The sequence below is a fragment of the Balaenoptera ricei genome, chromosome 4, assembly GCF_028023285.1.
Source record: "Balaenoptera ricei isolate mBalRic1 chromosome 4, mBalRic1.hap2, whole genome shotgun sequence".
NCBI lineage: Eukaryota > Metazoa > Chordata > Mammalia > Artiodactyla > Balaenopteridae > Balaenoptera > Balaenoptera ricei.
The window spans coordinates 93,948,821-93,973,701 of NC_082642.1; the positions used below are offsets into that span (position 1 = coordinate 93,948,821).

Here is a 24,881-nt window from a genome sequence, read left to right on the forward strand (position 1 = left end):
GCTTCCTATGACCAATTTTAATTTACATAAATGACACTGTGCTGTGGACCAAAAAAAAAAAGAAAAAAGATAGAATTTATTATATTAAAAAAAAGGACATGTTAATTGTGTTGTTCAAAGATTTTATACCCTTACTAAATTCTGTATCCTTGAATACAGATACATTAAAGCTACCATTACAATAGACTTGTCAATTTCCCCTACCTCTGTCAATTTTTGTTTTATATATACAAATACACATATGTAACTACATTTTTAAATATGTAGTTACATACATTGTGAAGGTATATTATTATGGGCATACAAATTCATTACTGTTTATCCTCCTAGTATTTGTCATTATTTGGCCATTCAAGAAATCAGATGCTATAATTTCACTTCTCAAGTTATAAATAATAGCACTAAATACATAAATAACTGGAAGTTCAAAAGACCTTTCCTAGTCCCTAATTAACACATAGTTTTACACTACCATAACGACAACCACAGTTTTACTCTACCACCCATGCTTGGCTCCTCCCTTATTTACTTCTGTTATTAAGTTAGAGCAAGTCGGTCTTTCCTAGATATTTACTTTACCGTTAAAATTAACACAGTGAGATTAGTTTTAAATATACAGAAAGTCCCATTCTCCCCCAGAGAGTATCAACCTGCATGCCTTTATCAAAAAGAATTTACTGAGCATCTACTACATATCAGGTACTGTGCCAGGTGCTAGTATTCAGTGATAAGCAAAATAAGCAAGATCACTGCCCTCCTGGAGCTTATACTTTAGAAGAGAACAAATCAAATAAATATAAATTTATAAATGATAATTGATATAAAGAAGATATTGCTCTGAAGGTCTATAACAAGGAGGATTTCATCTTTTCATAAAGGTCAAGAAAGGCTTTCTTGATAAAGTATATATAAAACTACAATCTAAAGGAGAAAAAGTTAACTACATGAAAAGAAAGAACTATTTCTAGCTGAATGGACAGTACGGGTATAGTCCCTGAGGTAGGCAAAAGTATTTGAGTATGGTGACAAAAAGAAGGAAAATGTTGCTAGAACAGAAAGGGCAAGACTCTTACGTTAAAATGTTTTGTCTCTATCCTAAAAGAAATTATAAGCTATTGTAAAGTTTAAAGTAGGAGAGACAAATAATACTTGAATTATGAAAAGATCAATATGGCCGCAATGTACTTAGTAGATCAAAAATGGGTTTGAGTAGATAAGTGGTGAACCAGTTAGAAAGTCATTGCATTGTTAAAGCAAGAAATAATGGTAAGTTTAACTAGAGTGACAGTGGTGGAGATGCAGAAAAGTAGATGACTTTGAGATTAAGAAGGTAATATAAACAGGACTTGGTGAAGGTGAAGGATTGACTATACTGTAAAGAGGGAGAGAAACTCAACCCTAGAATACAATCACTTCTGGTTCGCATAATTAGATGATTCCTGCCTTTCACTAGGAAGAAACATAGTGAAAGATTATAAATTGGTTTTGGACAGGGTGAATTTGAAATGCCTTTTAATATGAGATGTGTTGGACTTATGTGTCTAGAGCTCAGAGGTATGGGTCAGAGATGCAAATTTACAAGTTATCTATATATAAGTATTGACTGCAACAGAAATATGGAGATTATCTGCGGAAAGAATATAGAATAAAACAAAAAATGGACCTAGAATTAAGCCTTGCAGAACCCCAGCTCTAATGACTGAGTAAAAGCTTATAAACTAGCAAAGAAGAGACAGAAAAGTACCTAGAAAGGTAGGAGAAAAGCCAATAGGACGTTATGCTACAGAGTCAAAAGGAAATGAATAATTCAATAAGAAGGTAATGGTTGAGATGGCAGACAGCAGAAGCAAGAAGAATGACAATTCTGCAGCCTGTGGAACGAAAACCACATTCACAGAAAGATAGACAAAATGAAAAGGAAGAGGACTATGTACCAGATAAAGGAAGAAGATAAAACCCCAGAAAAACAACTAAATGAAGTGGAGATAGGCAACCTTCCAGAAAAAGAATTCAGAATAATGATAGTGAAGATGATCCAGGACCCTGGAAAAAGAATGGAGGCAAAGATCAAGAAGATGCAAGAAATGTCTGACAAAGACCTAGAAGAATTAAAGAACAAGCACCTAGAAAAATTAAAGAACAAATAAACAGAGATGAACAATACTATAACTGAAATGAAAAATCCACTAGAAGGAATCAATAGCAGAATAATTGAGGCAGAAGAATGGATAAGTGACCTGGAGGACAAAATGGTGGAATTCACAACTGCGGAACAAAATAAAGAAAAAAGAATGAAAAGAAATGAACACAGCCTAAGAAACTTCTGGGACAACATTAAACGCAACAACATTCACATTATAGGGGTCCCAGAAGGAGACAAGAGAGAGAAAGGACTCGAGAGAATATCTGAAGAGATTATAGTTGAAAACTTCCCTAACATGGGAAAGGAAATAGCCACCGAAGTCCAGGAAGTGCAGAGAGTCCCAGGCAGGATAAACCCAAGGAGAAATACACCGAGACACAGAGTAATCAAAATGACAAAAATTAAAGACAAAGAAAAATTACTGAAAGCAACAAGGGAAAAACTACAATAACATACAAGGGAACTCCCATAAGGTTAATAGCTGATTTCTCAGCAGAAACTCTACTAGCTAGAAGGGAGTAGCATGATATATTTAAAGTGATGAAAGGAAAGAAACTACAACCAAGATTACTTTACCAGGCAAGGATCTCATTCAGATTTGACACAGAAATCAAAAGGTTTATAGACAAGCAAACACTAACAGAATTCAGCACCACCAAACCAGGTCTACAACAAATGCTAAAGGAACTTTTCTAAGTGGGAAACACAAGAGAAGAAAAGGATGCACAAAAACAAACCCATAACCATGAAGAAAATGGTAATAGGAACATACATATCGATAATTACCTTAAACGTGAATGGATTAAATGCTCCAACCAATAGACACAGGCTCGCTGAATGGATACGAAAACAAGACCTGTATATATGCTGTCTACAAGAGACCCACTTCAGACCTAGGGACACATACAGACTGAAAGTGAGGGGATGGAAAAAGATATTCCATGCAAATGGAAATCAAGAGAAAGGTGTAGTAGCAATACTCATATCAGATAAAATAGACTTTCAAACAAAGAATGTTACAAGAGACAAGGAAGGACACTACATAATGATCAAGGGATCAATCCAAGAAGAAGATATAACAATTATAAATATATATACACCCAACATAGGAGCACCTCAATACATATGGCAACTGCTAACAGCTATAAAAGAGAAAATCGACAGTAACACAATAATACTGGGGGACTTTAACACCTCACTTACACCAATGGACAGATCCTCCAGACAGAAAATTAATAAGGAAACACAAGCTTTAAATGACACAATAGACCAGATAGATTTAATTGATATTTATAGGACATTCCATCCAAAACAGCAGATTACACGTTCTTCTCAAGTGCACATGGAACATTCTCCAGGATAGATGACATCGTGGGTCAAAAGACAAGCCTCGGTAAATTTAAGAAAATTGAAATCATAACAAAGCGTCTTTTCTGACCACAACACTATGAGATTAGAAATCAATCACAGGGAAAAAAATGTAAAAAACACAAACTCATGGAGGCTAAACAATACATTACTAAATAACCAAGAGATCACTGAAGAAATCAAAGAGGAAATCAAGAAATATCTAGAGACAAATAACAATGAAAACACGATGATCCAAAACCTATGGGATGCAGCAAAAGCAGTTCTAAGAGGGAAGTTTACAGCAATACAATCCTACCTCAAGAAACAAGAAAAATCTCAAATAAACAATCTAACCTTACACCTAAAGGAACTAGAGAAAGAAGAACAAATAAAACCCAAAGTTAGTACAAGGAAAGAAATCATAAAGATCAGAGCGGAAATAAATGAAATAGAAACAAAGAAAACAATAGCAAAGATCAATAAAACTAAAAGCTGGTTCTTTGAAAAGATAAACAAAACTGATAAACTTTTAGCCAGACTCATCAAGAAAAAGAGGGAGAGGACTCAAATCAATACAATCAGAAATGAAAAAGAAGAAGTTACAATGGACACCGCAGAAATACAAAGCATCATAAGAGACTACTACAAGCAACTCTATGCCAATAAAATGGACAACCTGGAAGAAATGGACAAATTCTTAGAAAGGTATAACCTTCCTAGACTGAACTAGGAAGAAATAGAAACTATGAACAGACCAATCACAAGTAATGAAATTGAAACTGTGATTAAAAGTCTTCCAACAAACAAAAGTCCAGGACCAGATGGCTTCACAGGTGAATTCTATCAAACATTTAGAGAAGAGCTAACACCCATCCTTCTCAAACTCTTCCAAAAAAATTGCAGAGGAAGGAACACTCCCAAATTCATTCTACAAGGCCACCATCACCCTGATACCAAAAACAGACAAAGATACTACAAAAAAAGAAAATTACAGACCAATATCACTGATGAATATAGACGCAAAAATCCTCAACAAAATACTAGCAAACAGAACCCAACAACACATTAAAAGCATCATACACCATGATCAAGTGTGGTTTATCCCAGGGATGCAAGGATTCTTCAGTATATGCAAATCAATCAATGTGATACACCATATTAACAAATTGAAGAATAAAAACCATATGATCATCACAATAGATGCAGAAAAAGCTTTTGACAAAATTCAACACCCATTTATGATAAAAACTGTCCAGACAGATCATCCAAAATGAAAATAAATAAGGAAACACAAGCTTTAAATGATACATTAAACAAGATGGACTTAATTGATATTTATAGGACATTCCACCCAAAAACAACAGAATACACATTTTTCTCAAGTGCTCATGGAACATTCTCCAGGATAGATTATATCTTGGGTCACAAATCAAGCCTTGGTAAATTTAAGAAAATTGAAATCGTATCAAGTATCTTTTCCGACCACAATGCTATGAGACTAGATATCAATTACAGGAAAAGATCTGTAAAAAATACAAACACATGGAGGCTACACAATACACTACTTAATAACGAAGTGATCACTGAAGAAATCAATGGGGAAATCAAAAAATACCTAGAAACAAATGACAATGGAGACACGATGACCCAAAACCTATGGGACGCAGCAGAAGCAGTTCTAAGAGGGAAGTTTATAGCAATACAAGCCTACCTCAAGAAACAGGAAACATCTCGAATAAACAACCTAACCTTGCACCTAAAGCAATTAGAGAAAGAAGAGCAAAAAAACCCCAAAGCTAGCAGAAGGAAAGAAATCATAAAGATCAGATCAGAAATAAATGAAAAAGAAATGAAGGAAACAATAGCAAAAATCAATGAAACTAAAAGCTGGTTCTTCGAGAAGATCAACAAAATTGATAAACCATTAGCCAGACTCATCAAGAGAAAAAGGGAGAAGACTCAATTCAATAGAATTAGAAATGAAAAAGGAGAAGTAACCACTGACATTGCAGAAATACAAACGATCATGAGAGATTACTACAAGCAACTCTATGCCAATAAAATGGACAACCTGCAAGAAATGGACAGATTCTTAGAAATGCACAACCTGCCGAGACTGAACCAGAAAGAAATAGAAAATATGAACAGACCAATCACAAGCACTGAAATTGAAACTGTGATTAAAAATCTTCCAACAAACAAAAGCCCAGGACCAGATGGCTTCACAGGCGAATTCTATCAACATTTAGAGAAGAGCTAACACCTATCCTTCTCAAACTCTTCCAAAATATTGCAGAGGGAGGAACACTCCCAAACTCATTCTACGAGGCCACCATCACCCTGATACCAAAACCAGACAAAGATGTCACAAAGAAAGAAAACTACAGGCCAATATCACTGATGAACATAGATGCTAAAATCCTCAACAAAATACTAGCAAACAGAATCCAACAGCACATTAAAAGGATCATACACCATGATCAAGTGGGGTTTATTCCAGGAATGCAAGGATTCTTCAATATACGCAAATCAATCAACATGATACATCATATTAACAAATTGAAGGAGAAAAACCATATGATCATCTCAATAGATGCAGAGAAAGCTTTCGACAAAATTCAACACCCATTTATGATAAAAGCCCTGCAGAAAGTAGGCATAGAGGGAACTTTCCTCAATGTAATAAAGGCCATATATGACAAACCCACAGCCAACATTGTCCTCAATGGTGAAAAACTGAAACTTTTGAACACAAAACTGAAAGTTTGAACACAAAAGGAACACAAATTGGAAAAGAAGAAGTAAAGCTGTCACTGTTTGCAGACGACATGATACTATACACAGAGAATCCTAAAGATGCCACGAGAAAACTACTAGAACTAATCAATGAATTTGGTAAAGGTGCAGGATACAAAATTAATGTACAGAAATCTCTTGCATTCCTATACACTAATGATGAAAAATGTGAAAGAGAAATTAAGGAAACACTCCCATTTACCACTGCAACAAAAAGAATAAAATACCTAGGAATAAACCTACCTAGGGAAGTAAAAGACCTGTACTCAGAAAACTATAAGACACTGATGAAAGCAATCAAAGATGACACAAACAGATGGAGAGATATACCATGTTCTTGGATTGGAAGAATCAATATTATGAAAATGAGTATACTACTCAAAGCAATCTACAGATTCAGTGCAATCCCTATCAAATTACCAGTGGCATTCTTTACAGAACTAGAACAAAAAATCTTAAAATTTGTATGGAGACACAAAAGACCCCGAATAGCCAAAGCAGTCTTGAGGGAAAAAATGGGAGCTGGAGGACTCAGACTCCCTGACTTCAGACTATACTACAAAGCTACAGTAATCAATACAATATGGTACTGGCACAAAAACAGGAAGATAGATCAGTGGAACAGGATAGAAAGCCCAGAGATAAACCCATGCACCTATGGTCAACTAATCTATGACAAAGGAGGCAAGGATATACAACAGAGAAAAGACAGTCTCTTCAATAAGTGGTGCTGGGAAAACTGGGCAGCTGCATGTAAAAGAATGAAATTAGGACACTCCCTAACACCATACACAAAAATAAACTCAAAATGGATTAAAGACCTAAATGTAAGACCAGACACTATAAAACTCTTAGAGGAAAACATAGGCAGAACACTCTTTGATATAAATCACAGCAAGACCTTTTTTGACCCACCTCCTAGAGTAATGGAAAGAAAAACAAAAATAAACACATGGGACCTAATGAAACTTAAAAGCTTTTGCACAGCAAAGGAAACTATAAAGAAAACGCAAAGACAACCCTCAGAATGGGAGAAAATATTTGCAAACGAATCAACGGACAAAGGATTAATCTCTAAAATATATAAACAGTTCATGCAGCTCAATATTAGAATAACAAACAACCCAATCCAAAAATGTGCAGAAGACCTAAATAGACATTTCTCCAAAGAAGACATATAGATGGCCAAGAGGCACATGAAAAGCTGCTCAACATCACTAACTATCAGATAAATGCAAATCAAAACTACAATGAGATATCACCTCACACTGGTTAGAATGGGCATCATCAGAAAATCTACAAACAGCAAATGCTGGAGAGGGTGTGGAGAAAAGGGAACCCTCTTGCACTGTTGGTGGGAATGTAAATTGATACAGCCACTAGGGAGAACAGTATGGAGGTTCCTTAAAAAACTAAATATAGAATTACCATATGACCCAGCAATCCCACTACTGGGCATATTCCCAGAGAAAACCATAATTCAAAATGACATATGCACCCCAATGTTCATTGCAGCACTATTTACAATAGCCAGGTCATGGAAGCAACCTAAATGCCCACTGACAGACGAATGGATAAAGAAGATGTGGCACATATATACAATAGAATATTACTCAGCCATAAAAAGGAACGAAATTGGGTCATTTGTAGAGACGTGGATGGAACTAGAGATTGTCATACAGAGTGTAGTAAGTCAGAAAGAGAAAAACAAATATCATATATTAACGCATATATGTGGAATCTAGAAAAATGGTACAGATGAACCAGTTTGCAAGGCAGAAATAGACACAGATTTAGAGAACAAACATATGGACACCAAGGGGAGGAAGTGCTGGGGGGGTGCTGGTGGGATGAATTGGTAGATTGGGATTGACATATATACACTGATATGTAAAAATTGGTAACTAATAAGAAAAAAATAAATTAAAAAAAAAGAAGGTAATGGTTAATACTGTCAAATGAATAAAAAAGAAGTCTTTCTCTGTATGCAAATTTTAGACCATAATCAGTATGGCTCCACTGTGAATTCTTACTTTTCCAATTACTCATGCTTATGTATACTTACTTAAAGTATTCATCAGAAGGCCATTGCTGTCATGATGTTTATTATGACCGGCCACTATCTCAGGAATCCTGCACTGTGGCATGGTAGACATGGTAGGATGTTTTGAGACATAATTCCCTGGATCAGAAGGAGAGGATCTGCACTCTTCATCTTCTGAATCACTAGAACTATCCTCACTGCTTGAAGATGATGAACTTTTGGAATCTGATGAACTCTCACAACTACTCATCTGGTCCATTAGACTAGCTTCTGCCTTCAGTTCTGAAAATAAAACAGAAGTTAATAGTTAGCTTAAATAAATATTAACTATAAATATTAAATAAATATAATAAAATTTGAATGTATCAGTTTCTAACAAACTTGAAGGGTAATAAGTAAGACTAAACATACATTTACAGATTTAAAGCATTTTATTTAAAAAGCTCCTCTACTAGTACAAAATGAAAAGTAAAATCCCTCTTACCCCCTCCTCAAGTCCCTTTAATCCTACTCTCCAGGAATAATCACTCCTAACACTTTCTTGTGACCATATATGTTTTAAAATTCTGCTTGGAAACTGGCATTTTAGATTTTGACACCAACTCACCTACTGTTAGAGCCTGAGTGTGGTCTTTGTTACTAACCAACCAAGAGTTTAAAAAAAAATGTCAGGACTTCCCTGGTGGTGCAGTGGTTAAGAATCCGCCTGCCAATGCAGGGGACACGGGTTCAAGCCCTGGTCCGGGAAGATCCCACATGCCGTGGAGCAACTAAGCCCGTGCGCCACAACTACTAAGCCTGCTCTCTAGATCCTGCAAGTCACAACTACTGAGCCCGCGTGCCACAACTACTGAAGTCTGCGCACCACAACAAGAGAAGCCACCGCAATGAGAAGCCTGTGCACTGCAACGAAGAGTAGCCCCCGCCCGCCCCAACTAGAGAAAGCCTGCGCGGAGCAGCAAAGACCCAATGCAGCCAAAATAAATAAATAAATTAATTAATTAATTTTTTTAAAGTCAACTTTTCTGGCAAAAATTGCATCCCTGAACCCAAACCTTTCTTTCCCAGCTCTTCTCTGGCAGTCCTTCTTTCTCCCTGTCCTATGTCTGGACAACATATACACATAGTTCACGGACGCCCCAAAAAATAAAATAAAAAGCTCCTCTGCTATCAAGCCGAGCTATATTCAATGTTGGGATTATGAAAAGTAAAAGACATAGGCAATATCTAAACTTAAATACTATATTTACTTATGCCATTATACTTAATTACCCATGTAACTCAAATAAAATACAAAAAAGAATGTGAACGTTTTAAATTGTAAAAATTGAAATCTGTTTTGTTAGAAACCGTCCTCCAATTCTTTTCTTATTCCCCCAATATATGTAATGCAACACAATACATAGAGATGAATTTTTTCAGTTTTACTGAGGTATAATTGGCAAAAAACTTGCACATATCAAAAGTGTACAACATGATGCTTTGATATACATATACATTGTGAAATGATTACCATAATCAAGTTAATTAACACATAATCTCACATAGTTGCCATTTTGTGTGTGTGTTTGTGTGTGTTTGTGTATTGTGTTAGAAACGCTTGTCTTGACTAGCCTGCTGTTGTTGGATACCTCTTTCAATCTGGGGGAAGAATAAGCCTATCTGAGACGCCTTCTGTAACTAAGCTGGAGTCAGGACATGCTGGGCCTGAATTGTCATCTTCTGAAGGGGGAGGTTATAAGGTGCCCTGAATAAGCTGTTCTTCTAGTGCTTCCTTGGGTCCCTAACCAGATTACCTTCCTCTTTCCATCTTTCAGAGTTCTCCTTTGATTCTCTTTTGCATTATTTCCAGGGTTTATAGTTTTACTTAGTGGGGAGAAGCAGAAATAGATAAGTCTATGTCATCTTGTTCCACAATACATTTTAAGAGACTGAACTTACACAGAGTACGTTCTCTATCAAAACAAAATAATTTAAAATTTATAGATGGAACCTAGATAATATTCAAGTAGTTGAGAACTAAACACACTTCTAAGAAACCCATGGGTCAAATACGAAATCAAAAAGATTTCAGAAAATACTTCTAATTGAATGAAAATAAAAACACAACTTATCAAAATCTGGAATACAACTAAAGCACAGCTTGGAGAGAAATTTGAAACATTAAATGATTATACTGGGGGGAAAAAGGAAGTCTCAATTAAATGAATTAAGCTGTACCTTAAGAAGTTAGAGAAAGAAGAGCAAATTAAAACTAAAGTAAGCAGAAGGAAAAAAAATAGCAAAAGCACAAAACAAGAAAGACAACAGAAAAAAAAGTGAAAATAAATGAAACATAAATTGACTGCTTGAGATAAATAATGTTGATCAAACTCAACCAGGTTTATCAAGAAAAAAAAGATACTAGATATAAATTACTAATATCCGGAGTGAAAGAGGTGATAGCACTACAGATCTTACAGCATTAAATGAATAGAAAGGAACACTGTGAACTACTTTATGTCCACAAACTCAATAAATTAGATGAAATGGATCAATTCCTTGAAAGGCACAAACTACTAAAGTTCACTCAAGAAGAAACAGATAACCGGAATATCCACAAATCTTCCAAAAAAAAACTAAGTTGTAGTTAAAACCCTCCCCACACCCTACACACAGATCACCAGTGACAGATGACTTCACTAGTGAATTCTACCAGTTATTTAAGGAAGAAATAATATCAGTTTGATACAAATGCTTCTGTATAATTAAAAAGGAAGAAATACTTTCCAATTCATTCCTTAGGGCCAGAATTACTTATACAAAATCCAACAAAGACATTACCAGAAAAAAAAAATATCCCTTATGAACAGACACAAAATTTTTAATGAAAATTTTACCAAATCACATTTAATAATATATAACAGTGGTTTTCAACCAGCTATGATTTTGTCACCCAGGGAGACATCCAGCAATCTGGAGACATTTTTGGTTGTCACAACTGGGGGCAAGTGGTGATACTAGCATCTAGTGGGTAGAAGCTAGAGACGCTGCTAAACATCCTACAATGCATAAAACAGCCCCTGACAAAGAACCATCCAACTCCAAATGCCACTATTGCTGAGGTTAAGAAATGTCCTATATTAAAAGGACAATACATCATGATTAAGTGGGGTTTTCCAAGGAATACAAACTTCCAAAAATCAATCCATATAATTCACTATATTAAAAACTGAAAAATAAAAGCCATCTCAAAACAGCAGAAATTTCAACAGTGATTCTCGATAAAAACTCAGCAAAATAGAAATAGAAGTTAACCTTATGTGTCATGGACATATATACACTACCAAATGTAAAATAGATAGCTAGTGGGAAGCAGCCGCATAGCACAGGAAGATCAGCCCGGTGCTTTGTGACCACCTAGAGGGGTGGGATGGGGAGGGAGGGAGGGAGGGAGATGCAAGAGGGAAGAGAAATGGGAACATATTGTATATGTATAACTGATTCACTTTGTTATAAAGCAGAAGCTAACACACCATTGTAAGGCAATTATACTTCAATAAAGATGTTTAAAAAAAAAAAAAAAGAAGTTAACCTTATGAAGGACATCTAGGAAAAGCTTACAGCTGAAATCATACATAATTATAAGGGACTGAATATTTTCCCTCCAGCATCAGAAAGAAGAGGTTTTCCACTTTGACTGCCTCTAGTCAACGTTGTATTGAAGGTTGTAATTGGTGCCGTAAGTCATGAAAAGGAAATAAAAGCCATCCAGATTGGAAAGGAAGAGGTGAAATTGTCATTATTTACAGATAACGTGATTGTCTATGTAGAAAAGCTGATGGTATCTACAAAAAAGCTCTAGAATAGTGAGGTTAGCAAGGTTAAATATACAGGGACAATATACAAAAATCAGTTTTATTTCTATGTACTAGCAATGAGCAATTAGAAATTAAAATCATATAAACAAGAGCATTTATAATAGCTTCAGAAAATTAAATAATTATTAAAAAATTAAATAATTATAGATAATTCTGACAAAATATTTGAACGACCTGTATGTTGAAAACCATAAAGCATTTCTGAGAGAAATTAAAGATCTAAATAAATGGAGAGAGATACTGTGTTCACGGGTCAGAAGACTCAATATTGTTAAGATGCCAGTTTTACCCAAATTGATCTATGGATTCAATGCAATCCCAATAAAAATTTCAACAGGCTCTTTAAGAAATTGAGAAGCTAATTCTAAAATTCACGTGAAAATGGAAGAGTCCTAGAATATGCAAAACAACTTTGTAAGAGAAGAACAAAGTTGTAGGACTAAAATTTCCTGGTTTCCAGACTTATATAAAGCTACAACTATCAACACAATATGGTGTTGCCATAAAGATAAACAAATAGATCAACATATCAGAATAAAGAGTCCAGAAATAGACACACACAATATGGACAACTGATTTGTTTTTTACAAAGGTGCAAATATATGAGAAAAGACAGTCTTTACAACAAATGGTGCTGGAATAATTCAATATCCACATGCAAAAAAAACACCTTTGATACATACCATGTACCATATACAAAAATTGACTCAAAATGAAGCATGGGCCTAAATGTAAAACTATAAAACTTCTAAAAGAAAACATGAAAGAAAACCTTTGTTACTATGATCTTGGTTTAGGCAAAAAATTTCAATATGACACCAAAAGGAGAATCCAGAAAAAAATGGGTAAAATGCATGTATTCAAAATTAAAATCTTTGGCTCTTCAAATTACATTGTTAAGAGAATGAAAAAATACAATCCACAGACTGGGAGAAAATATGTGCAAGGCATGTATCTGATGAAGAACTTGTATTCAAAATATATAAAGAATTCCTATAAGTCTAATAAGAAAATAAATAATCCAATTTTTTAAATGGGCAAAAGATTTGAATAGACATTGTGCCTGAAGAAAATATAATGATGGCAAATAAGGACATGAAAAGATACTCAACATCATTAGTCATTAGGGAAATGAAAACTAAAGTGACAATGAATATGATCCAACAATCCCACTCCTGGGCATATATCCGGACAAAACCATAATTCAAAAAGATACAAGCACCCCTATGTTCACAGCAGCACTATTTACAATAGCCAAGGCATGGAAACACCTAAATGTCTATTGATAGATGAATGGATAAAAAAGATGTGGTGTGTATACACACAAACACAAACACACACACACATACACACACAATGGAATACTACTCAGCTATAAAAAAGAATGAAATAATGCCATTTGCAGCAACATGGATGGACCTAGAGATTATCATATAAGTGAAGTAAGTCAGAAAGAGAAAGACAAATACCATATGATATTACTTACATGTGGAATCTAAAACATGACACAAATGAACTTATCTATGAAACAGAAACAGACTCATATACACAGAGAACAGACTTGTGGTTGCCAAGGGGGAGAGGGGGTGGAGCGGGATGGATTGGGAGTTTGGGATTACCAGATGCAAACTATTATATACATTGGGTTGGCCAAAAAGTTCACTCAGGTTTTTCTGCTGAATCGCTTTGCTGTATGCCAGAAACTAACACAACATTGTAAATCAACTATACTTCAATAAAATAAATTTTTAAAAATTTATTTTTTAAAAAAAATTAGGCCACAATAAGATACCACTACACACCTCATTAAAACTGATCCAAGCATTGATATAGATGTACACTGCTGGTAGGAATGTAAAATAGTACAACCACTTTGGAAAACATTTTGGCAGTTGCTTAAAAAGTTAAATACACACCTATCATACAATCCAGCTATTTCACTCCTACATATTTACTATGGAGAAAAGAAAACATTTGTCTTTTCAAAGACTTGTATGTTATGTTCATAGCAGCTTTATTTGTAAAAGCCAAAAACTGGAAACAACCCAAATGTCCATCTTCAGGTTGAGCAGATAAACAAATTCCTGTATATCCATAAAGTAGATTACTGCTCAGCAATAAAAAGGAATGAGCTATTGATACAACCTTCAATAATGGATGATTCTTAAAATAATTATGTTTAGTGCAAAAATCTATGCAAAAATGAGGACATATTATATGATTCCACTGATACAAATTTCTGGAAAAAGCAAACTAATGATAATGACATAAAGCAGATCAGTAGTTACCTGGGAATGGATGGGGTGGGAAGGAGTGGGAGAGAGGGATTACAAAGGAGGAGGAAGAAACTTTTTAGAGTGATAAATATGTTCATTACCCTGATTGTGGTTGTGGTTGTAATTTTAGGATGTACACATATGTCAAAACCTAGCAAACTGTACTTCAAATACATGAAGATTTTGTGTCAGATACACACAGAAACACACTCGCACAAGTGATCCTACATGATTTCTGAGCCTGTGTAATTAAAAAGATAAAGTTTTGACCTCACTCCTCTGTATCCTTTCTCCCTTCCACTCTCCCTTTCTCGACACTTATTCTTGGAACCCAGCCACTATGTTGTGAGGAAGCCCAGGCCACCTGGAAAGGCAATGTGTAGCTTTTCCAGCTGACAACCCCCAAAGTCTCAGCCAAAAGCCAGCAACAACTGGCAGATGTGAATAAGTGAGTCTTCAAATGATTCCAGCTGCTAGACCCCAAGTCAGTCCAGCTGACACCAGCTGTTCCTAGAACAGCTATGAACTATCCCTACTGAGCCCTACACAAATTGAAGATTTATGAGCAGAAAATATGTTGTCATTGTTTGAAGCCTGCCCAATATTTTCCTTAAATTCCATATATTTGGAAACCACAAAACATTCTTATAAATGATTTATTGTCTAAGAACTGAAATTACAAAAATTTTTAGAATTTAACTACCATGGAAGTGTTAGTCATTTACTAGATGCAGTGATACCTAGAAAGCTATTTATACTCTTAAATGCATACAAAAGATAAATTCAATATAGATGAACTAAGCATCCAATTATAAGAACAACACAGCAAACTCAAAGCAAGTCAAAGAAGGATATATTATTTTTAAAGAGCATACATTAATGAAAGAGTAAAAAAAGGAAAAAGAAAATAACAATAAAAATTAAAATAATAGCTAATATTTGAATACTTCCTAGTGCCAGGAATTGCTTTAGGTACTTTATATATATTTATTGCATTTAATCCTCTCAATAATCCTAATTATTATCTCTATTTAAAAAATGAGAAAACATACACAGAGAGAATAAGAGGTTAAGTAAATTTCCCTAGGCCACCCAGCTGATAAATGATGGAGCTGGGATTTGAATGAGAGTAGTCTGACTCTGAAGATGTCATTCTTAGTCACCACATTAATTATGTCTCACCACAACCAAAAGCTGGTTCACTGAAGCCTAATGAAATGTATCAAATTCTAGAAATATTGGTTAAGAAAAAGAGAGAAAGGGCATGAATAATCAGTGTTAGGAATAAAAACGTGCCATAACTACAGACACTGTAGAGATTTATATGGACAAATTATGCCAGTATTTTGAAAATGTGAATTAAACTAATAATTTTCAAGACAAATATGAATTACCAAAACTGAACGAAGAAATAGACAGATATGAATTACCAAAACTGAATGAAGAAATAGAAACTGAACAAACCTATCGTTATTAAAGAAATTTAGAAAAATCTACCACATACAAACTGTTTCAAGGAATAGCAAAGTATATAAATCCTTTAGAGTACATTCAGACATGTGCATAGATAGACAGGAAAAGGAAGAGAATGTGTTGGAAAGGAAAGAAACTTCTGTAATTTTTTAAAAAACTGAAACCAAAGTGGTAAAATGTTAAATCTAAGTTGTAGGTTTATAATCTGTTACATTAGTCTCTGTAATTTCTATGTGTTTGAACTATTTCTTAAGAAAAATTCTAAAGGTTAACTGAAATAATGTACAGGAAGACTTGGCACATAGTAGTTGCCCAAAAAATAAAATATAACATATTTTTACATAACATAAAAAGTATACAGGGACTTCCGTGGTGGCACAGTGGATAAGACTCTGTGCTCCCAATGCAGGGGGCCTGGTTCAATCCCTGGTCAGGGAACTAGATTCCACATGCATGCCGCAACTAAGAGTTCGCATGCCACAACTAAGGAGCCCATGTGCCACAACTAAGGAGCCCATGAGCTGCAATTAAGGAGCCCGCCTGCTGCAACTAAGGAGCCCATGTGCCACAACTAAGGAGCTGGCAAGTTGCAACTAAGGAGACCTGGAGACGCAACTAAGGAGCCCTCCTGTCACAACTAAGGAGCTCATGTGCTGGCGAGTTGCTTAGTCGCAACTAAGGAGCTGGCGAGCCGCAACTAAGGAGCTGGCGAGCCACAACTAAGGAGCCTGCCTGCCACAACTAAGACCCAGTGTAACCAAATAAATAAATAAATATTAAATATATATACAATATAGGCAGAAATTAACATAGTTGCATTAGGGTGGTGAGATTATGAGTGGTTTTACATTAACATTGTTTTTACATTATATTGTCTTCTCAATAAATAATCATTATCTGAAAAATAACAAGTTCATCGTAAAAATTCAAGTAACAATTTGCACCACAGAAAGTGAAAGGTTCCTATAATCCAAACTCCCAAAGATAATGCTTACATTTTAGTATAATTCTTCCAAGTTCGTCTATGCATCTGCAACTATATACACATTTTGATTTCAAAAATGGTTCATACACACTCACACACACTGTATAATACGTAAAAACTTTTTTACTTAATAATATATTTGGATATCATTCTTTGTTACTAAAATGTGCACTAGCTCTTTTTTAATAGGGATGTATAGTATTGTAATCCCTTCTTGATGTGCACCTAGGATTTTTCCATTTTTTCCTTAGTATAAAAAAATGCCACATTGAGCACTCTTATGTGACTGATATAGGTATATCTATGTAATTATGCATCTATCTGTACAAGTTTCACAATAAGAGAAATTTCTAGACTTTCTAGGTAAGGAATAGGCACACTTTTAATTTAATAGTTATTGGCAAATAAGGATGATAATGAAAGCAAAACCTTATATAGTAGTTTCTTTGTGCTAGACCCTGTCCTAAGTGTTTTGCAGGAAAAATTCCTCTACAAAAAAATGTCAATTTATGCTTCTTCAAAAATGTATGAACACATTTATTTCCCTTTATATCCTCACCAGTACTGGATGTTGACAATTATTTTAGCTACTACCAAGCAGATAAATGAAAAAAATATCTCTTTCCCTATCAAAATACTCATGACATTTTTCACAGAACTAGAAGAAATAACCCTCAAATTCGTATGGAACCACAAAGACCCGAAATTGCCAAAGTAGTCTTGAGAAAAGAGAACAAAGCTGGAGGTTTCACACTCCCTGACTTCAGATTTTGCTACAAAGCTACAGTAATCAAAACACCATGATAGGGCTTCCCTGGTGGCACAGTGGTTGGGAGTCTGCCTGCCAGTGCAGGGGATGCGGGTTTGAGCCCTGGTCTGGGAGGATCCCACATGCCGCGGAGCAACTGGGCCTGTGTGTGCCACAACTGCTGAGCCTGCGCTCTAGAGCCTGCGTGCCACAACTACTGAAGCCCGCATGCCTGGAGCACACACTCCACAACAAAGAGAAGCCACCGCAATGAGAAGCCCCCACACCACAGCGAAGAGTGGCCCCCGGCTCGCTGCAGCTAGAGAGAGCCCGCGTGCAGCAGCGGAGACCCAGCACAGCCAAAAATAAATAAATAAAATAAATTTATAAAAACAAAACAAAACAAAACACCATGATACTGGCACAAAAACAGGCACATAGATCAGTGGAAAAGAATACAGAGACAGAAATAAACCCATGCACTTATGGTCAATTATGACAAAGGAGGCAAGAATACATAATAGAGAAAAGACACTTCGATAAGTGGGGCTGGGAAAACTGGACAGCTACATGTAAATGAATGAGATTAGAACATTTCCTTATACCATATACAAAAATAAACCCGAAATGGATTAAAGACAGAAATGTAAGAACTGAAACCATAAAACTCCAAGAGGAGATCATAGGCAGAACACTCTTTGACATAAATTGTAGTAATATTTTTTGGATCTGTCTCCTAAGACAAAAGAAGCAAAAGCAAAAATAAAAGGGACCTAATTAAACTTAAAAGTTTTGCACAGCAAAGGAAACTAATGACAAAATGAAAAGACAACCTCCTGATTGGGAGGAAATATTTGCAAACGATATGACTAATAAGGAGTTAATATTCAAAATATATAAACAGCTCATAAAACTCAATATCCAAAAATACCTAAAGAACCTGGTTAAAAATGGGCAGAAGACTGGAACAGACTCTTGCCAAAGAAGATACACAGATGGCCAACTGGTACATGAAAAAGTGTTTAACATCGCTAATCATCAGAGAAATGCAAATCAAAACCACAATGAGATATCACCTCACACCTGTCAAAATGGCTATCATAAAAAAGTCTACAAATAACAAATGTTGGCAAGGATGTGGAGAAAAGGGAACCATAGTACATTGTTGATGGGAATGTGGATTGGTGCAGCCACTATGGAAAACAGTATAAAGGTTCCTTAAAAAAACTAAAAATAGAATTATCATATGATCCAGCAATCCCATTCCAGGGTATATATCCAAAGAGAACAAAAACACTAACTTGAAAAGATACATGCACCCCAATGTTCATAGCAGCATTATTTACAATAGCCAAGATATGGAAGCAATCTAAGTATCCATCAACAGATAAATGAATAAAGAAGATGTGGTATTTATACACACACACACACACACACACACACACACACATATATATATACACAATGAAATATTACTCAGCCATAAAAAGAACAAAATTTTGCCATTTGCAACAACATGGATGGACCTAGAGGGTATTATGCTTAGTGAAATAAGTCAGAGAGAATAAGACAAATACTGTATCTTATCCCTTATACGTGTAATATAAAATCTAAAAGATAAAACAAAACATGTGTATAACAAAACAGAAACAGACTCACATATATAGAGAACAAACTAGTGGTTACCCATGGGGAGAGTGGTAGTAAGATAGGGGTATGGGATTAAAAGATACAAACTAATATGTGTAAAATAAAATTTAAGAAGGATATATTGTACAGCACAGGGAAATATAGCCATTATTTTATAATAACTTTAAGTGGATTATAATCTATAAAAATATTGAATCACTATGTTGTACACCTGAAACTAATATAATATTGTAAATCAACTATACTTCAATTAAAAAAAGAAAAATGTCTTTTTTTTTTTGGGGGGGCTGCGTTGGGTCTTTGTTGCTGCATGCAGGCTTTCTCTAGTTGTGGCGAGCAGGGGCTACTCTTTCTTGTGGTGTGTGGGCTTCTCATTGTGGTGGCTTCTCTTGTTGTGGAGCATGGGCTCTAGGCACTTGGACTTCAGTAGTTGTGGTGCACGGGCTCAGTAGTTGTGGCTCAAGGGCTCTAGAGTGCAGTCTCAGTAGCTGTGATGCACAGGCTTACTTGCTCCGCAGCATGTGGGATCTTCCCAGACCAGGGATCAAACCTGTGTCCGTTGCATTGGCAGGCAGATTCTCAACCACTGTGCCACCAGGGAAGTCCCAAAATGTCTTTTTTTGTTGAGATGCTTTGCTATGTAGCACATGGTCAGTTTTCTTTTGTTTTGTTTTTTAATTTCACATGGACTTGAAAAACCTGTATATCTCGAACTGTGGAAGTGCTATGTATGTCTACTTACTTCAAGTTTCTTAATGGTGTTTTGCAAATCTTATTAATCTGGGGTTTGCCTGAATCTATCAATTACTGAGAGGGGGCATACTAAAAATCTCCCACTATGAAGTGAATTTATCCATTTTTCCTTGAAATTATGTTAAACTTTTAGCTTATTCATTTCTAGGCATACTCTTGTAACCTCTTCACAGTGTCAGACATTGCAAGAATGAAACTATTAAATTTTAGAAAAAAATATCTTTTAATCTTAAAATTTGAACTTTGAAAGCATTAGTGAATCTGATCCATTTTTCATACATGTATTGGCCACTGTACATCTTATGTTGTGAGACAGACAAGTCCAGAAAGAAATTCTGCATGTGATAAAAATGGCTTTTCGGAGCTAGAAGATTTAAGGAACAAACAGATGAAAAATACAATAACTGAAATGAAAAATACACTAGAAAGAATCAATAGCAGAATAAATGAGGCAGAAGAACAAATAAGTGAGCTGGAAGACAGAATGGTGGAAATCACTGCTGCAGAATAGAATAAAGAAAAAAGAATGAAAAGAAATGAGGACAGTTTAAGACGTCTCTGGAACAACATGAAATGGACAAACATTTGCATTATAGGGGTCCCAGAAGGAGAAGAGAGAGAGCGAAAGGGCCTGAGAAAATATTTGAAGAGACAATAGCTGAAAACTTCCCTAACATGAGAAAGGAAATACTCATTCAAGTTCAGGAAGTGCATAAAGTCACATACAGGACAAACCCAAGGAGGAACATGCCAAGACACATATTATTCAAATTGACAAAAATTAAAGACAAAGAGAAGATAGTAAAAGCAACAAGGGAAAATCAACAAATAACATACAAGGGGATTCCCATAAGTTTATCAGCTGATTTTTCAGCAGAAACTCTGTGGACCAGAAAGGAGTGGCACAATATATTTAAAGTGATGAAAGGGAAAAACCTACGACCAAGAATAGCTTACCCAGCAAGGCTCTCATTCAGATACAACGGAGAAATCAAAAGCTTTACAGACACGAAAAAGCTAAGAGAATTCAGCACCACCAAAGCAGCTTTACAACAAATGCTAAAGAAACTTCTCTAGGTGGAAAAGAAAAGCCCGTAACTAGAAACAAGAGAAGCTCACAGGTAAAGAGAAACATACAGTAAAGCTAGGATATCATCCATACACAAATATATCAAAACCAGCAATCGTGAGAGGAGGAGAGTACAAATGCAGGATATTGGAAATACATTTGAAATTAAGAGAACAGCAACTTAACACATTATTGACCGGGGATTTTTTGCAGAAACTAACACCTGTGGCTGTAATACGTCTCTGGTAAAAAATGTGTTATATATATATATATATATATATATATATATATATATATATATATATATATATATATATAGGCTGCTATATCAAAACATCATGGTAACTGCAAACCAAAAATCTACAATAGATACACAGAAAAAAAGAAAATACAATCCAAACAACACTAAAGACAGTCATCAAATCAAAAGAGAAAAGAACAAAAGAGGAAGGGAAGAAAAAAAACCTACAAAAACAAATCCTAAACAATGAACAAAATGACAAGAAGAACATACATATCGATAATTACCTTAAGCAGTTCTAAGAGGGAAATTTATAGCAATACAACCTTACCTCGTGAAACAGGAAAAATCTCAAATAAACAACCTAACCTTATAACTAAAGAAACTAGAGCAAGAAGAACAAACCCCAAAGTTAGTAGAAGGAAAGAAATCATAAAGATCACAAAAGAAATAAATGAAATAGAGATGAAGAAAACAATAGAAAAGATCAATGAAACTAAAAGCTGGTTCTTTGAAAAGATAAACAAAATTGATGAACCTTTAGCGAGGCTCATTAAGAAAAAAGGGAAAGGGCTCAAATCAATAAAATTAGAAATGAAAAAGGAGAAGTTACAACTGACACCACAAATATATAAAAGATCACAAGAGACTGTTATAAGCAACTATATGCCAAGAAAATGGACAACCTAAAAGAAATAAATTCTTAGAAAGGTACAACTTCTAAGACTGAACCAGAAAAAGCAGAAAATATGAACAGACTAATCACAAGTACTGAAATTGAAACTGTGATTTAAAAACTTCCAACAAACAAAAGCCCAGGGCCAGATGGCATGACAGGTGAATTCTATCAAACATTTAGAGACGAGTTAACACCTACACATCTGAAACTATTCCAAAAACTTGCAAAGGAAGTGACACTCCCAGACTCATGCTATGAGGCCACCATCACCCTGATACCAAAATCAGACAAAGATACCACAAAAAAAGAAAATTACAAGTCAGAATCACTGATGAACATAGATGCAGAAATCCTCAACAAAATACTAGCAAATCGAATTTAACAAATACATTAAAAGGATCATACACCATGATCAAGTGGAATTTATCCCAGGGATGCAGGGATTATTCAGTATCTGCAAATCAATCAGTGTGATACACCACATTAACAAACTGAAGAGTAAAAACCATATGATTATCTCAATAGATGCAGAAAAAGCTTTTGACAAAATCCAGCACCACCCATTTATGATAAAAACTCTCCAGAAAGTGGGCATGGAGGGAACATACCTCAACATAATAAAGGCCTTATATGACAAACACACAGCTAACATCATACTCAGTGGTGAAAAGCTGAAAGCATTTCCTCCAAGATCAGGAACAAGACAAGAATGTCCACTCTCACCACTTTTATTCAACATAGTCTTGGAAGTCCTAGCCATAGGAATCAGAGAAGCAGAAGAAATAAAAGGAATCCAAATTGGAAAAGAAGAAGTAAAACTGTCACTGTTTGCAGATGATATGATACTATACATAGAAAATCCTAAAGATGTTACCAGAAAACTACTAGAGCTTATCAAGGAACTCAGTAAGGTTGCCGGATAAAAAATTAATACACAGAAATATCTTGCATTTCTATACACTAACAATGAAAATCAGAAAGAGAAATTAAGGAAACAGTCCCATTTACCATCACATCAAAAAGAATAAAATACCTAGGAAAAAACCTACCTAAGGAGGCAAAAGACCTGTACTCTGAAAACTATGACACTGATGAAGGAAATCAAAGATGACACAAACAGATGGAAAGATATACCATGTTCTTGGATTGAAAGAATCAATATTGTCAAAATGACTATACTATCCAAGGCAATCTACAGATTCAGTGCAATCCCTATCAAATTACCAATGGCATTCTTCACAGAACTAGAACAAAAAATTTCAGAACTTGTATGGAAACAGAAAAGACTCTAAATAGCCAAAGCAATCCTGAGAGGAAAAATGGAGCTGGAGGAATCAGGCTCCCTGACTTCAAACTATACTACAAAGCTACAGTAATCAAAACAGAATGGTACAGGCACAAAGACAGAAATATAGATCAATGGAACAGGATAGAAAGCTCAGGAATAAACTTACACACCTATGGTCAATTAATCTATGACAGAAGCAAGAATATTCAATGGAGAAAAGACAGTCTCTTCAATAAGTGGTGCTAGGAAAACTGGACAGCTATATGTAAAAGAATGAAATTAGAACATTCTCTAACACCATACACAAAAATAAACTCAAAATGGATTAAAGACCTAAATGTATGACCAGATACTATAAAACTCTTAGAGGAAAACATAGGCAGAACACTCTGACATAAATTGCAGCAATATCTTTTGGGATCCACCTCCTAGAGTAATGAAAATAAAATAAAAAATTAACAAATGTGACCTTAAAATAAAATGGGACCTAAAAATAAACTTAAAAGCTTTTGCAGTGCAAAGAGAAACCATAAACAAAACAAAAACACAACCCACAGAATGGAAGAAAACATTTGCAAATGAAGCGACCGACAAGGGATTAATCTCTAAAACAGACAAACAGCTCATGCAGCTCTATATCAAAAAAAATAAACAACACAATCAAAAAATGGGCAGAAGATCTAAACAGACATTTCTCCAAAGAAGACATACAGATGGCCAAAAGGCACAAGAAAAAATGCTCCACATCGCTAATTATTAGAGAAATGCAAATCAAAACTACAGTGAGGTATCACCTCACACCAGTCAGGATGGCCATCATCAAAAAGTCTACAAACAATAAATGCTGGAGAGGGTGTGGAGAAAAGGGAACCCTCCTACACTGTTGGTGGGAATGTAAATTGGTACAGCCACTATGGAGAAAGGTAAGGAGGCTCCTTAAAAGAGTAATAATAGAGCTACCACATGATCCAGCAATCCCACTCCTGGGCATATATGGAGAAAAACCATAATTTGAAAAGACACATGCACCCCAATGTTCAATGCAGCATTATTTACAATAGCCAAGACATGGAATCAACCTAAATGTCCAACGACAGATGAATGGATAAAGAAGATGTGGTATATATACACAATGGAATATTACTCAGCAATAAAAAAGAATGATATAATGCCATTTGCAGCAACATGGATGGACCTAGAGATTATCATACTAAGAGAAGTAAGTCAGACACAGAAAGACAGATATCATATAATATCACTTATATGTGAAATGTAAAAAGATGACACAAATGAACTTATTTACAAAACAGAAACAGACTCACAGACTTCGAAAACAAACTTATGGTTACCAAAGGGGAAAGGTGGGGGAGGGATAAATTAGGAGTTTGGGATTAACATATATACACTACTATATATAAAATAGATAATCAACAAGGACCTACTGCATAGCACAGGGAAATATGCTCAATACTCTGTAATAACCTAAATGGGAAAAGAATTTGAAAAAGCATAGATACATGTATATG

The 24,881-nt window shown here is 35.2% G+C and overlaps 1 protein-coding gene across 2 annotated transcripts in view; it reads right to left on the minus strand.

Annotated features, from left to right (window-relative positions):
* EAF2 (ELL associated factor 2) overlaps nucleotides 1-24,881 on the minus strand; it is a 56,466-nt gene that overhangs the window by 12,939 nt on the left and 18,646 nt on the right. For both annotated transcript variants that reach the window (XM_059921007.1, XM_059921008.1), the window contains exon 5: nucleotides 8,355-8,615. In XM_059921007.1, the coding sequence (XP_059776990.1) occupies nucleotides 8,355-8,615 (261 nt within the window). The remainder of the gene's footprint in view (nucleotides 1-8,354; nucleotides 8,616-24,881) is intronic.